Genomic DNA, 14,113 nt, shown 5'->3' with positions numbered 1-14,113 from the left:
CTCTTCCACAGCCTGCCTTTTATTATCCAACTTCTCCGTCTTCTTTCAAAACTTGACAGCTGCATTTTTTCACAAAGCCTCCTCCCAGGTGACCCAAACTGTGAGCTCAACTCTCCCGAGACAGCCAGAGACTATAGACCACTAAAAGAGACATGAAAATCAGTTTCTGGAGCTGATCACAGCTGTCACCAAAAGTGGAAGTGTTAAGTCCAGGTAAATAGGGTAAAGATTTTAACTTGTGATATCAGCATGAAATGTCCCCACTTCATTAATAAATATTGGGGTTTTTTTGTTTAACAACTTTGCTGAAATGGGATGAAAATTAGGCATTTTTTATGCTAACCTTTGGTGGATTTAGGAGAGATCTACAGTAGTAAAATAAACCCCTAAATGTGCATTTTTGGCGTTTTCTTTCCATTTGTCTGAAAGAAAACATACAATATACCCTATTCTCTATATTCTCTATACTCTATAATAGAGTCCCAAGTCATGTTTTTGCCTATAGTGTCTCACCTTAGTGAATGAAGGTCAATGTGTTTTTTAAATTTTCCATCTATATACAGAATATGTTTGTTGTTGTATTTTGTAAAAAAGTGTGTGCTTTCTGTCAGTTTAAATTGAAAATTGAACTCTGAGAGTTCTTGAAGAAGCTGGTGAGATTCTTGATACAGGGGACTCAACCATAAGACCCCTCTGGTGGCTCTCACAAAGACCTGAGAGTTACCCTGTCTCTGTGAGACTTCAAAAAGGTAAAATTAGGAGAAATAGGATCTCCCCTATGAAATCATGTTTTTTTTTAACACACTGGTGTTGACTGTTGTACATTCAGTGTCATACAATTCTATGCAAAATGTTTATACTACAGTATATTAATGGAAAAAATAAAATATTTATATGAACATCTGATATCATTGCCCCTCATGGGGCCATGTCGTGGCCCCGAGGGTTCTTGAAGAAGCTGGTGAGATTCTTGATACAGGGGACTCAATCATAAGACCCCTCTGGTGGCTCTCACGAAGACCTGAGAGTTACCCTGTCTCTGTGAGACTTCACAAAGGTAAACTTCTGACTGACAAACACAAACTGTAGAGCTTGAAGCTAACTACATTATGCAAGGCCTTGTTTTGATCTTTGTTAGTGTAACCAGACCAGTCTGAGAAATCATTATGAAAGAAAATCATCAGACAGGTGTGACACTATTAGCATAACTAGTGGCATAATTGAGAGGTAGGAGTTCATATGGCAGGTTTTTTCTCTGGCTTGTCTGGAGGAAAGACACCAGGACAATAATAACCCTATAGCAGGAGGCTAATCGCGCAGAAAGTTGTAGGCTCAAAGGCCAAAGCAAGCAAAAGATTGCAACATCCGAAAGGCAATGTGCTGTAAAAAGTGGGATAAATATGAGATATGAGATTTGACAGGTATGTATTTTTATTGTCAATTGACAGGAACACCAATAAATCACTTAGAATTGATCACTTAGCTCTCTTGCTCCTCCACATTCATGCATTACACACTTTTCTTTCTGATCAGGGCTTCATAACAAAGCTATTTTTATTTGCTGTAAATAGTGATGTGCCACCAAAAGATGAAACAATTCAATGGTCCATCATATTATGGTTTTATTGAAAAATGTTTTGAGTTGTACAGATAGGGTATTCTTCAGAATCTCAGAGAAAGACTGCGATGATGGAGGACACCAGCAGGAGGAGAACACTGGATCCAGTGGGTATGGCACCATTACACAAATCCCCTTTACAGCATTTTATCGGGCTGATACAAGTGGCACTACTTTCGCAGCCCTTGATGATGACACCTGTAAGATATGATTGGAAAAACAAGTATTTAGTAAAGCAATATGTCAGCTCAGATCCTGTTGATAGATAATATATTTGAAATATTCATTAAATACTTGTGATGTGGATGAACAACGTACCATCCATCTCGAGTGTGGCACAGCGGTCTAAGCCAGGAGCACAAGTTCCGATCGAGGTGCAGGTTTTGGGGTTGGAGGTTACGCAGTAGTAGCATTTCAATCCATATGCTGTACAGAAATACAGAATACTGTCACACAATGTTTAAAATACTCAAAATCTAAATCTCAATGTTTTACACAATTTTCTTTTCCACTATGAACTTGAAAAACAAATCAAACAAGGTGCCAAATATGAATCCTAATTCAATTCAAAATAGAAATTATTACACAAAAAGCAAACAAAAAAAACACGTCCATCCTTTGATTTTTATTCTAAATAAATAATTTCAACTAATTTATTTAATGGAAAACCAAAATAATGATCAAGCTACTTTGGAACTTTGGAACATCAGCACCTTTCTGAGGTTCAACAATAACTTTAATACATCAACAACTTTCATTTGTGTTTCATTATCAAGCTAAAGCACACGAATCATGATCTGTTCTTACCTGCAGACAGAGTCACCAACAGAAGCAGAACTCCATAAAGCTTCATGATGAAAAGAGAACAACAGACCTTTAATCCAACTTGTAAGAAGAAAGGTACAGAGAAGATGTGGACTCTCCTCGAGCCTGCCTTTTATAGTCTTCAAGAACAAAGCCACCTCCCAGTTGACCTAAAGCCAGCTCATTATCCCAGAGACAGCCATCTAGACTAAAGACTGTTGTGTAAATCGATACAAGATACAAGTAACATGAAAATCATCTTTAGTGTCAGATAAAATCTGTCAATTGAATGCAACGTGGTCTAAGGTGAAAATGCTTCTTGGGCTGCAGGTGGTAAAGATAGTGTAGAAAGTCACAGAGCTCCATGAGAATATGGTGGCCCCAAGAATTCTTGAACTGGTAGGTGAGTGGACCCAATCATAAAGCCCCTCTGGTGGATTACCAATGACGACAAGTTAGCCTATAATAGTTACTCTCATGTCCTGATTGGGGATGTCCTGATGGTGGCTCTGCCAGGAAAGCTACAAGGGGGACCATTTTGATAAAGGCCCCATGTACCTCACTGACTACTTAGTAGACCTATAACCATTCATCCTAAGAATTAGAATTAAACAATTTTCTATTGTTCTATCATTAAACTGATCCTCATCCTCATCCTCATGTGCCAATAGTAAAAACAATCTTAAAAATGGAGAGTTGGCTTTATGTCATTCAACGTTTTTTTATTTATTTCAGGGTAGATTGACTAACTCTGTGATAAGGTCACAAATATGTATTGTCAGTGAAAACAAATGCACTTTGAGCTGGATAGATGCTCTCCTGCTTAGTGGACGTGCCTCATCTTATGTCAAGACACATGACTTTTATTTCTAGGTTGGTTTGCCTTATAAAACAGTTTCACCATGAATATGCCAGCCTTAAAGGGCCAGTATAGTAATAAAACACTCACCTTTGCGTAAATTATTCAATGATTTTTTTTTCTTTACCATTATGGTGGACATGCTCAACTTCTCCTTGGAATCTGGCATAGTATCCTCTAGTGGTGAAATATCCAAAGTAACCCCTGTCCTTTAAAAAGCAGGGTCCTGATGACCTCATGAACTACAGGCTGAATCTCCAACCTTCCCCTCACGTCTTAGCAAACCCATTTCCATCAACACCTGTGCTAGCATAAACTTTATGACTATTTCAATCTGAGTTTAAAGCATACCACAGTACTGTGACTGCCCTCACCAATGACTTCCTTATTGCTGCCAATGCTGGCCACATCAGCGTAAGTATCTTCATTCTCCTGGACCTCTTTGCAGCTTTTGAATACAGTTCTTGACACCCTCCTCCCCTGCTGCTTATCTGAATACCTTGTTCTCACCATGTCAGGTCTTTCTTGGTTTTGGTCATATCTCTCCAACAGGAAATGATTTGTTTGCATCAGAGACTCCACCAGCCTCAGTTAACCAAGGTGTGCCCCAAGGCTCTGGGCTTGGACCCCACCTTTTTACCATCTGCATGCAGACTCAGGTCAGATTGTCACCATGGCCAAAGTTTTTTCTGCAATGCTGATGACACCCCACTGTGTCTCAGCACAAAACCATCCACTCAGCTCCCCCGACAATCCATTGTCAACTGCCTGCATAACATATAAACCTGTATGTCGTCTAAACTACTGAAGCTAAACAGCAACAAAACGATGCTTATGGTTTGTGATCTTCTCCTTGGCTTAGACAGCTGCACCATCTGCCCATCCACAGAAGTCCCCAATCTGGGTCTCAGTCTGGACTCGACCCGGTCATTAAAGTTACATATCAAATTCATCAGCAAATCAGCATTCTGCCACCAAAACCTCTGCAGACTCCAGCTATCATGCTCAGCACATCACCCCCACTCTCATTCACCTTCACTGGCTCCTTGGCTAACTATGTGCTCATATAGATCACAGGTTAAATATCCCACTCTTTCTACAGGCTTCTCCCTGTTGATTTTTTAGTTATTACTGAACTTATGAATTAAGTCATATAAGAACAGAGAACAACAGGGCTTTAATCAACTTTTAAGAAATCAAATGTGAAAATCCACCCACTTTGGTGCCATTTTGTGAACATCTGATAAGATTGAAATACTAAACTGCTTATTGTGAAAAAACAAAACAAAACAAAAAAACAACAACAAAAAAACAACTCAGATAATGATAATTTTATTGTTGTCAGTAGCATAGTGGGTTGTGCAGCCGCCCCGTGTGTAGAGGCTACAGTCCTCACTGCAGCTGGCTCCAGTTCGAATCCTGCATTGGACGGCCCCTTACTGCGTGTCATCCCCCTCTCTCTGTCCCCTGATTCTTGTCTATCTTCAGCTGTACTATCATTAAAGGCTGAAAAAATAAAAAATGTATCACTCTTGCTCTTGTCTTTTACAAAATCATAAAGAAAGTAATATTTTTTGTCACATCTACAGATATATAACACCAGAAGTTATGTCCTTAAACGTTCAAATCCTTCGTTATGTAAAAAACAAAAACAAATCTTCCAGCCATACAGTATCTGACAATCCTAGCAGGCCATAAATAATATTATATTATATGAATGAAGCTACGTGCTGCATGAAATCTGACCGTGGGCCGTGATTGGCCCCCGCGTCGTACTTTGGACATCCCTGCTGTAGACTATAGACTGTTGTGTAGATTGATACAAGATACAAGTAACATGAAATTAATCTTTAGAGTCACACAAAATCAGTCCATTGCAACATCTTACATTTCACATTTATTTTGAATTGTGTACAAATTCTCAAACATGCTATAAGTAAAATAAAAACAGGTAAAACTTTATTTAGAAAGTCTGCTTACAGATAGTAATTTCAACGTAGTGTTTTTTTTTTCAACAAAAAGATCCAAATGTACTGAGTCTTATGGAGAAATGAAACTCTTAGTTTATTTATTACCTCAGCAAACAGTTTCCTCATGTGTTTATGGCCTGTCTGTAAAACTAGGCAGTTCCGATATGAATCAAGATTGTGTTACTACATTGCCCATTTCTCGTCTCTAATATTTCCAGAAAGATAATTTAACCTCTTGTTTAGCTGTAATACAAAAACCTTTGTAACCAGTCAGATGGCCAAAACCAAGTTCAGCCAAACTTGTAATACATCACCCATCACCCTAAACTCTAATCCAAATATGGTCAAGGTGGTGATGTCATAGTGCCACACTTGAGGCTTCAAAATGGTTGTCCAAGTGCTGTTTGTAAATCAGTAAAAAATTGAACCACCTTGGATTTCTAAGGTCCCCTATACAAATTAGTGCAGATATAAATATAGATATGTTATAGGATATACACGTATCAGTAGCATGGACAGATTTTACATTAATAGCATTCATCAAGCTACTGCTCAACAAACATTTGAATACATTTGTATACATTTGCCTACTGTGCAAATGTATACCGGAACTGTATAACAATACAGAATGCAAAAATAATTTTTTATGAATTTTATTGAACAATTCTTCATTTGCAGTCTAAAATTTTTGACACGAATTTGTTTATTTTCAGTCTTCATTTGTGTTTTCCTAATCGAGCCAAAGCACATGAATATATGCACCTTTATTGGCATTAGAATAAATATGCACTTTGAGCCAGATAGATGCTCTCCTGCTGGACGTGCCTCACCTTATGTCAAGATGGTAACTGTTGTTTTTTATATTTTTGTATATTTCCTTCCATGTGACTTTTATTTCAGGGTAGATTGGATGAGCTCTGACATAAAGATGCACTTTGAATTTAATTGAATTGCTCTCCTGCTCTTTGGACATGCCTCACCTTACGTCACATTAACATAGTTGTTTTGTGGAAAATTTGCATTGCATTTGTGGATTGTATGTGTTTGTATACACAATAAATTCAGAATATTCTGAATTTAAATTTGAGGTATCCCTTAACCTGTAGGGGCCATTCTGTCATTTCAGTTCCAAAATGTATCTACTGATTTATCAATTTTTTCACAGCTCAGGGTACATTTAAAAGAAAACATTTGTTGTCTTATAAATACACAGCAAAAAATACATTTATTCTATTTATTCTGGTTCAACGGTTTGCCTTCCAGATTCCAGATTTCCATATTCAAATGCTGATCCATGACTGCATTTGACTTTGCCTGATCCTTAATGGTATTCATTTACAGTACCATCATACTCAACTTCCATTGACTATGGCCCCATCTTGTGAACATCTGGTGGTAGTGAGTTTGAAATACTCAGGTGTTAAAGGGAATGATCAGTGTGGTTCCTAAATTTTCTTTTAATTTTTGACATTTTGCAAAAAACAAAACACATAACAGGAACATGATGTATTTCACATGTCTAATTCAATGAGTGTGTCTTTTTTAATGCCCTAACAATGATAATGTCAAATTCAACTAATAATATGTATACCGTATTTCCAGTGTTACAAAATCAATATATTTAACAGGTGCACATGCGCAAAGAAATAAAGGTCCTCACACATGAAATATTTTCTGTATTTTATTTGTGTCTGAAATGGTGACAGCGTTTGTTGCACTGTCAGTGCAATCAAAGACATCAAAGTAAGGTAAGTATTATTTATCTCTGAATCAACAACAACAGTATAACAGTATAACAAATTAATTTTGCTCATTAAGATTTCATGTCATGTTTTGTCATTCAACCAAAGAAATCAGGCAAGCAGAACAGATATATATTAGCTACATCTATCTGAAATGCCTAATTTCCACTTCTGGTGGGAAGAACAACTTAAGTAAGTTTATTTTCTTACAGAAGTTATTTTTGTTTCATCTGCCAGAAAGACATATGAATGTTTGTATTCCTAATTATGTAGAAACAACTATGAAACCAGCGAACATACTGTATATTATTTTGTGTTGTTACAGATTACATTAGAAAAATACATGCTATGGACTGGAATGTACTGTGTGCCAAGATGAGTGAGTAAATCAAAGTTCAGATTCTAAACTTTAGAATAACATGCTGCTCTGATCTTTATTTGATTTGAAGTTCATATTCCAGCAGCTACAGCCAAACTTCCTCAAATACTACTTTTCAAGTGGACTGTTTCAAAATAATAAAATTGAAACACAACTAACCTCTCTGTCCTCTCTTAAGAACTAACTAGCTTTGTTTTCTATCCCAGCAAACAGGTAACATTTCTGGAACGCTGACTGGCTGTGGTCAGTGGAGGTTTAAAGCTGGTTTGACTGTAATGCTGACAGACATGCTCTGTTGAGTTGAAAAATTGTATTGCAGACAAAGTTGAGTTGTTGAGCTACTTTTGCTGTTTTTTAAAGAATTGTGCATGTCAGAAAATGGAAAATGAGCAAGACAACTGCAGTGAAGGAGGAGGTCCGTGAAGGTTACAATTAAGGCCTTGGCTTGCAAACTCTTCAAATGTGAAAAAATAAATAAATAAAGGTCTTAACATGGAAGTGAAGAGATGACAATGTAACTGCCATGCAACTCAAACTTCTCAATTAATTCACCTGTATGAAAATACAAAAGCCGTACATGAGTCAGTTATTAAATTGCATGAAAAATGAAGAACAGGAAACATTTTAGAGAAGATGTAAAACAATGGCTTACTGAAACTGGAACAAAAATATTTTTTGTTCTTTTTACACCAAGTAATAGAAATAGACAGGGTCAGAGAAAAAGTGTGATGTTGGCTGAGGATACCAAACGGAGGATGACACGCACTGAAACAGTGGTTTACACAAGTTCCTGTCACAGCATTTCACGCCACCAACACATGCGATGTTGCTTTTTCAGCCCTTTGAAACGAAGTTATAACCTGCAAAATACAATGAGATATCTCTCAGAAACCAGTCCACAAAACATATTTTGATGTGAAAAAGGGCCAGCAGGTGTTCAGTACAGCAACATATTGCATCTGTTTGATGGCTGGTTCTCGTGTGCCTCTAATGTGACAGAAAAACTTACCGTCTACTCTGACAGATTAACAACGGCTGCAGATCACAGGACAGGATTTGGTGTCTGTGCAGGATTTAGGATTGGTGTCACATAAAACCAGAAGAGTTTGCGAGGGTTAAACAAGTGATAATAGAGATAATGTGTTTTATGCTCAGCTAAGTTAACCAGATGCTGCCTGTAGCCTCACGTGTCAGCAAAGGTCAGATTCGAACCCTGGGCCACTGTGGCAAGGACTGAGGCTTTGTACATGGGGCAGTTGCTCTACCGACTGAGCTAAGTGACACCACTGCACTCTCTTTAATGGCCAACAGGGGGCAGCTATTTACTGCAACAAATAAATCCAAATGTGCTGAGTCTGAAGGAAAAATGACCCCACTTCCTCATCGAGTTATTACCTCAACGGTTTCGTCATGTATTTATGGTCTAAGTTAAAGTCTTCTTCTATACAGCATAATGTTATATACTATGCTATATTCTTGATGAACTGAGACTATCTTCCATAGAGTTATTGAAATGTTTTTCATATATATTGCCTGTGTTTTTTTTGCATTATATCTGCTCAGTTTTGAATGTAAGTTGAAACTGTTTGACAAAACAGATGAGAAGACACATACTGAGTTATGACATAGCTTGTTTTACTTTAATATTGTAGAATGACTCAACATCTGTCTGTCTGTTACACTGGAGTAGGACATATAATCGAGCAGCCTCCTCTCTCACTCCTGTGGCTGTGAGATAGACAGCCATGGTTTTGCTGCACTTCCTGTATTCTCTGTGTAACAACAGTGGCAATCCCATTGACGGTATAATTAGTGGGCACAGCTTCTGGGTCTTATGGAGAAATGAACCTCTTAGTTCATTTATTACCACAACAAACATTTTCCTCATGTGTTTATGGTCTGTCTGTAAAACTTGGCAGTGCTGATTACATATAAATCAAGTGTTACTACATTGCCCATTTCTCGTCTCGAATATTTCCAGAAAGATAATTTAACCTCTTGTTTAGCTGTAATACAAAAACCTTTGTAACCAGTCAGATATCCCAAACTAAGTTCAGCCAAACTTGTAATACATCACCCACCAGCCCTAAACTCTAATCCAAATATGGTCAAGATGGCAGTGTCATAATGCCACACTTGAGGCTTCAAAATGGTTGTCCACAAACTATGTGTGTTGTTGCAGTAGGTTCACACTTTGTAAATCAATATAAAAACTGAACGGCCTTGATTTCTGAAGTCCTCTATATACATGAGCTTCCAAATATGAATGATAATTCTCACAACACAATTTACATTTATTTATTAATAAAAAACTACAACATTAAAAATCACAACCACTGGCAAACACGCACAAAGAAAAGATATTAGTTATTTGATGAGTGCAGGAAGTCCAAAATCTAAAGTTCTACTCGTTGACTTAATTCTTCCTAAGGATCAACAACTAACCAAGTAATTTATTTTTGTCACTTACCTTTTTAATTATGGGGCTATTTTTCTGTAAATAGTGATGTGAGAAAAATAAAATAAAAAATGAAACAATTCAATGGTCCATCATATTGTGGTTTTATTGAACAATTCTTGATCTGCAGTTTTCACATTGAGAATGTGTTTATTCTTCCTGAGTTGTACAGATTGGGTAAGAAAAATGTAAAAGAATCTCCAGAATCTCAGAGAAAGACTGCGATGATGGAGGATACCAGCAGGAGGAGAACACTGGATCCAGTGGGTATAACACCGTTACACAAATCCCCTTGACAGCATTTTATAGGGCTGATACAACTGTCACTACTTTCGCAGCCCTTGATGGTGACACCTGTAAGATATGATGGAAAAACAAGTATTTAGTAAAGCAATATGTCAGCTCAGATCCTGTTGATAGATAATATATTTGAAATATTCATTAAATACTTGTGATGTGGATGAACAACGTACCATTCATCTCGAGTGTGGCACAGCGGTCTAAGCCAGAAACACAAGTTCCGATCGAGGTGCAGGCTTTGGGGTCGGAGGTTACGCAGTAGTAGCATTTCAATCCATATGCTGTACAGAAATACAGAATACTGTCACACAATGTTTAAAATACTCAAAATCTAAATCTCAATGTTTTACACAATTTTCTTTTCCACTATGAACTTGAAAAACAAATCAAACAAGGTGCCAAATATGAATCCTAATTCAATTCAAAATAGAAATTATTACACAAAAAGCAAACAAAAAAAACACGTCCATCCTTTGATTTTTATTCAAAATAAATAATTTCATATTAACTAATTTATTTAATGGAAAACCAAAATAATGATCAAGCTACTTTGGAACTTTGAAACATCAGCACCTTTCTGAGGTTCAACAATAACTTTAATACATCAACAACTTTCATTTGTGTTTCATTATCAAGCTAAAGCACACGAATCATGATCTGTTCTTACCTGCAGACAGAGTCACCAACAGAAGCAGAACTCCATAAAGCTTCATGATGAAAAGAGAACAACAGACCTTTAATCCAACTTGTAAGAAGAAAGGTACAGAGAAGATGTGGACTCTCCTCGAGCCTGCCTTTTATAGTCTTCAAGAACAAAGCCACCTCCCAGTTGACCTAAAGCCAGCTCATTATCCCAGAGACAGCCATCTAGACTAAAGACTGTTGTGTAGATCAATACAAGATACAAGTAACATGAAAATCATCTTTAGTGTCAGATAAAATCTGTCAAGTGAATGCAACGTGGTCTAAGGAGAAAATGCTTCTTGGGCTGCAGGTGGTAAAGATAGTGTAGAAAGTCACAGAGCTCCATGAGAATATGGTGGCCCCAAGAATTCTTGAACTGGTAGGTGAGTGGACCCAATCATAAAGCCCCTCTGGTGGATTACCAATGACGACAAGTTAGCCTATAATAGTTACTCTCATGTCCTGATTGGGGATGTCCTGATGGTGGCTCTTCCAGGAAAGCTACAAGGGGGACCATTTTGATAAAGGCCCTATGTACCTCACTGACTACTTAGTAGACCTATAACCATTCATCCTAAGAATTAGAATTAAACAATTTTCTATTGTTCTATCATTAAACTGATCCTCATCCTCATCCTCATGTGCCAATAGTAAAAACAATCTTAAAAATGGAGAGTTGGCTTTATGTCATTCAACGTTTTTTTATTTATTTCAGGGTAGATTGACTAACTCTGTGATAAGGTCACAAATATGTATTGTCAGTGAAAACAAATGCACTTTGAGCTGGATAGATGCTCTCCTGCTTAGTGGACGTGCCTCATCTTATGTCAAGACACATGACTTTTATTTCTAGGTTGGTTTGCCTTATAAAACAGTTTCACCATGAATATGCCAGCCTTAAAGGGCCAGTATAGTAATAAAACACTCACCTTTGCGTAAATTATTCAATGATTTTTTTTTCTTTACCATTATGGTGGACATGCTCAACTTCTCCTTGGAATCTGGCATAGTATCCTCTAGTGGTGAAATATCCAAAGTAACCCCTGTCCTTTAAAAAGCAGGGTCCTGATGACCTCATGAACTACAGGCTGAATCTCCAACCTTCCCCTCACGTCTTAGCAAACCCATTTCCATCAACACCTGTGCTAGCATAAACTTTATGACTATTTCAATCTGAGTTTAAAGCATACCACAGTACTGTGACTGCCCTCACCAATGACTTCCTTATTGCTGCCAATGCTGGCCACATCAGCGTAAGTATCTTCATTCTCCTGGACCTCTTTGCAGCTTTTGAATACAGTTCTTGACACCCTCCTCCCCTGCTGCTTATCTGAATACCTTGTTCTCACCATGTCAGGTCTTTCTTGGTTTTGGTCATATCTCTCCAACAGGAAATGATTTGTTTGCATCAGAGACTCCACCAGCCTCAGTTAACCAAGGTGTGCCCCAAGGCTCTGGGCTTGGACCCCACCTTTTTACCATCTGCATGCAGACTCAGGTCAGATTGTCACCATGGCCAAAGTTTTTTCTGCAATGCTGATGACACCCCACTGTGTCTCAGCACAAAACCATCCACTCAGCTCCCCCGACAATCCATTGTCAACTGCCTGCATAACATATAAACCTGTATGTCGTCTAAACTACTGAAGCTAAACAGCAACAAAACGATGCTTATGGTTTGTGATCTTCTCCTTGGCTTAGACAGCTGCACCATCTGCCCATCCACAGAAGTCCCCAATCTGGGTCTCAGTCTGGACTCGACCCGGTCATTAAAGTTACATATCAAATTCATCAGCAAATCAGCATTCTGCCACCAAAACCTCTGCAGACTCCAGCTATCATGCTCAGCACATCACCCCCACTCTCATTCACCTTCACTGGCTCCTTGGCTAACTATGTGCTCATATAGATCACAGGTTAAATATCCCACTCTTTCTACAGGCTTCTCCCTGTTGATTTTTTAGTTATTACTGAACTTATGAATTAAGTCATATAAGAACAGAGAACAACAGGGCTTTAATCAACTTTTAAGAAATCAAATGTGAAAATCCACCCACTTTGGTGCCATTTTGTGAACATCTGATAAGATTGAAATACTAAACTGCTTATTGTGAAAAAACAAAACAAAACAAAAAAACAACAACAAAAAAACAACTCAGATAATGATAATTTTATTGTTGTCAGTAGCATAGTGGGTTGTGCAGCCGCCCCGTGTGTAGAGGCTACAGTCCTCACTGCAGCTGGCTCCAGTTCGAATCCTGCATTGGACGGCCCCTTACTGCGTGTCATCCCCCTCTCTCTGTCCCCTGATTCTTGTCTATCTTCAGCTGTACTATCATTAAAGGCCGAAAAAATAAAAAATGTATCACTCTTGCTCTTGTCTTTTACAAAATCATAAAGAAAGTAATATTTTTTGTCACATCTACAGATATATAACACCAGAAGTTATGTCCTTAAACGTTCAAATCCTTCGTTATGTAAACCGAAAAAACAAAAACAAATCTTCCAGCCATACAGTATCTGACAATCCTAGCAGGCCATAAATAATATTATATTATATGAATGAAGCTACGCGCTGCATGAAATCTGACCGTGGGCCGTGATTGACCCCCGCGTCGTACTTTGGACATCCCTGCTGTAGACTATAGACTGTTGTGTAGATTGATACAAGATACAAGTAACACGAAATTAATCTTTAGAGTCACACAAAATCAGTCCATTGCAACATCTTACATTTCACATTTATTTTGAATTGTGTACAAATTCTCAAACATGCTATAAGTAAAATAAAAACAGGTAAAACTTTATTTAGAAAGTCTGCTTACAGATAGTAATTTCAACGTAGTGTTTTTTTTTTCAACAAAAAGATCCAAATGTACTGAGTCTTATGGAGAAATGAAACTCTTAGTTTATTCATTACCTCAGCAAACAGTTTCCTCATGTGTTTATGGCCTGTCTGTAAAACTAGGCAGTTCCGATATGAATCAAGATTGTGTTACTACATTGCCCATTTCTCGTCTCAAATATTTCGTGCGCCCCCATCGGTCTGTCCGGCGCCCCCCTCTGCCTTGTCAACACCCCGCTACCGGGGCGCCCGCTCCCCTAACTTAATGAGCGGATTCGAAAATTACCGACGTTTTTTGCTTTTTCGGGCGTTCGTGCGCCCCCCACGGAGAATGCGCCCTGGGCGGCCGCCCACATTGCCCATAGCTAGGACCGGCCCTGGCCACACTTGAGGCTTCAAAATGGTTGTCCACAAACTATGTGTGTTGTTGCAGTAGGTTCACACTTTGTAAATC

General features: G+C 38.1%; 2 protein-coding genes across 2 annotated transcripts; both read right to left on the bottom strand.

Annotated features, from left to right (window-relative positions):
* Nucleotides 1–1,459: 1,459 nt before the first annotated feature.
* LOC113744335 (three-finger toxin MALT0070C-like) lies at nt 1,460–2,514 on the bottom strand. Its single transcript, XM_027273509.1, has 3 exons — nt 2,426–2,514; nt 1,937–2,044; nt 1,460–1,816 (listed from the first exon to the last, which is right to left on the bottom strand). Exons 1-3 carry the CDS (start codon nt 2,469–2,471, stop codon nt 1,671–1,673), a joined length of 300 nt encoding a protein of 99 aa, XP_027129310.1. The 5' UTR covers nt 2,472–2,514; the 3' UTR covers nt 1,460–1,670.
* A 7,409-nt stretch (nt 2,515–9,923) lies between these two features.
* LOC104933996 (three-finger toxin MALT0070C) lies at nt 9,924–10,886 on the bottom strand. The gene is made up of 3 exons (XM_027275965.1): nt 10,798–10,886; nt 10,304–10,411; nt 9,924–10,184 (listed from the first exon to the last, which is right to left on the bottom strand). Exons 1-3 carry the CDS (start codon nt 10,841–10,843, stop codon nt 10,039–10,041), a joined length of 300 nt encoding a protein of 99 aa, XP_027131766.1. The 5' UTR covers nt 10,844–10,886; the 3' UTR covers nt 9,924–10,038.
* Between the last annotated feature and the right edge of the window lie 3,227 nt (nt 10,887–14,113).

The sequence above is a fragment of the Larimichthys crocea genome, chromosome III (assembly GCF_000972845.2).
Source record: "Larimichthys crocea isolate SSNF chromosome III, L_crocea_2.0, whole genome shotgun sequence".
In the NCBI taxonomy this organism is placed as follows: domain Eukaryota; kingdom Metazoa; phylum Chordata; class Actinopteri; family Sciaenidae; genus Larimichthys; species Larimichthys crocea.
Note: the sequence above shows the minus strand (reverse complement) of the source record. Positions and strands in the feature narration are given on the sequence as shown.

Coding starts and splice junctions, on each gene's coding strand:
- LOC113744335 (XM_027273509.1), bottom strand. CDS start 2,471: ATGAAGCTTTATGGAGTTCTGCTTCTGTTGGTGACTCTGTCTGCAG. Junction 2,045..2,425: donor GTTGGTGACTCTGTCTGCAG/GTAAGAACAGAT, acceptor ATTTCTGTACAG/CATATGGATTGAAATGCTAC. Junction 1,817..1,936: donor TGCCACACTCGAGATGGATG/GTACGTTGTTCA, acceptor CATATCTTACAG/GTGTCATCATCAAGGGCTGC.
- LOC104933996 (XM_027275965.1), bottom strand. CDS start 10,843: ATGAAGCTTTATGGAGTTCTGCTTCTGTTGGTGACTCTGTCTGCAG. Junction 10,412..10,797: donor GTTGGTGACTCTGTCTGCAG/GTAAGAACAGAT, acceptor ATTTCTGTACAG/CATATGGATTGAAATGCTAC. Junction 10,185..10,303: donor TGCCACACTCGAGATGAATG/GTACGTTGTTCA, acceptor CATATCTTACAG/GTGTCACCATCAAGGGCTGC.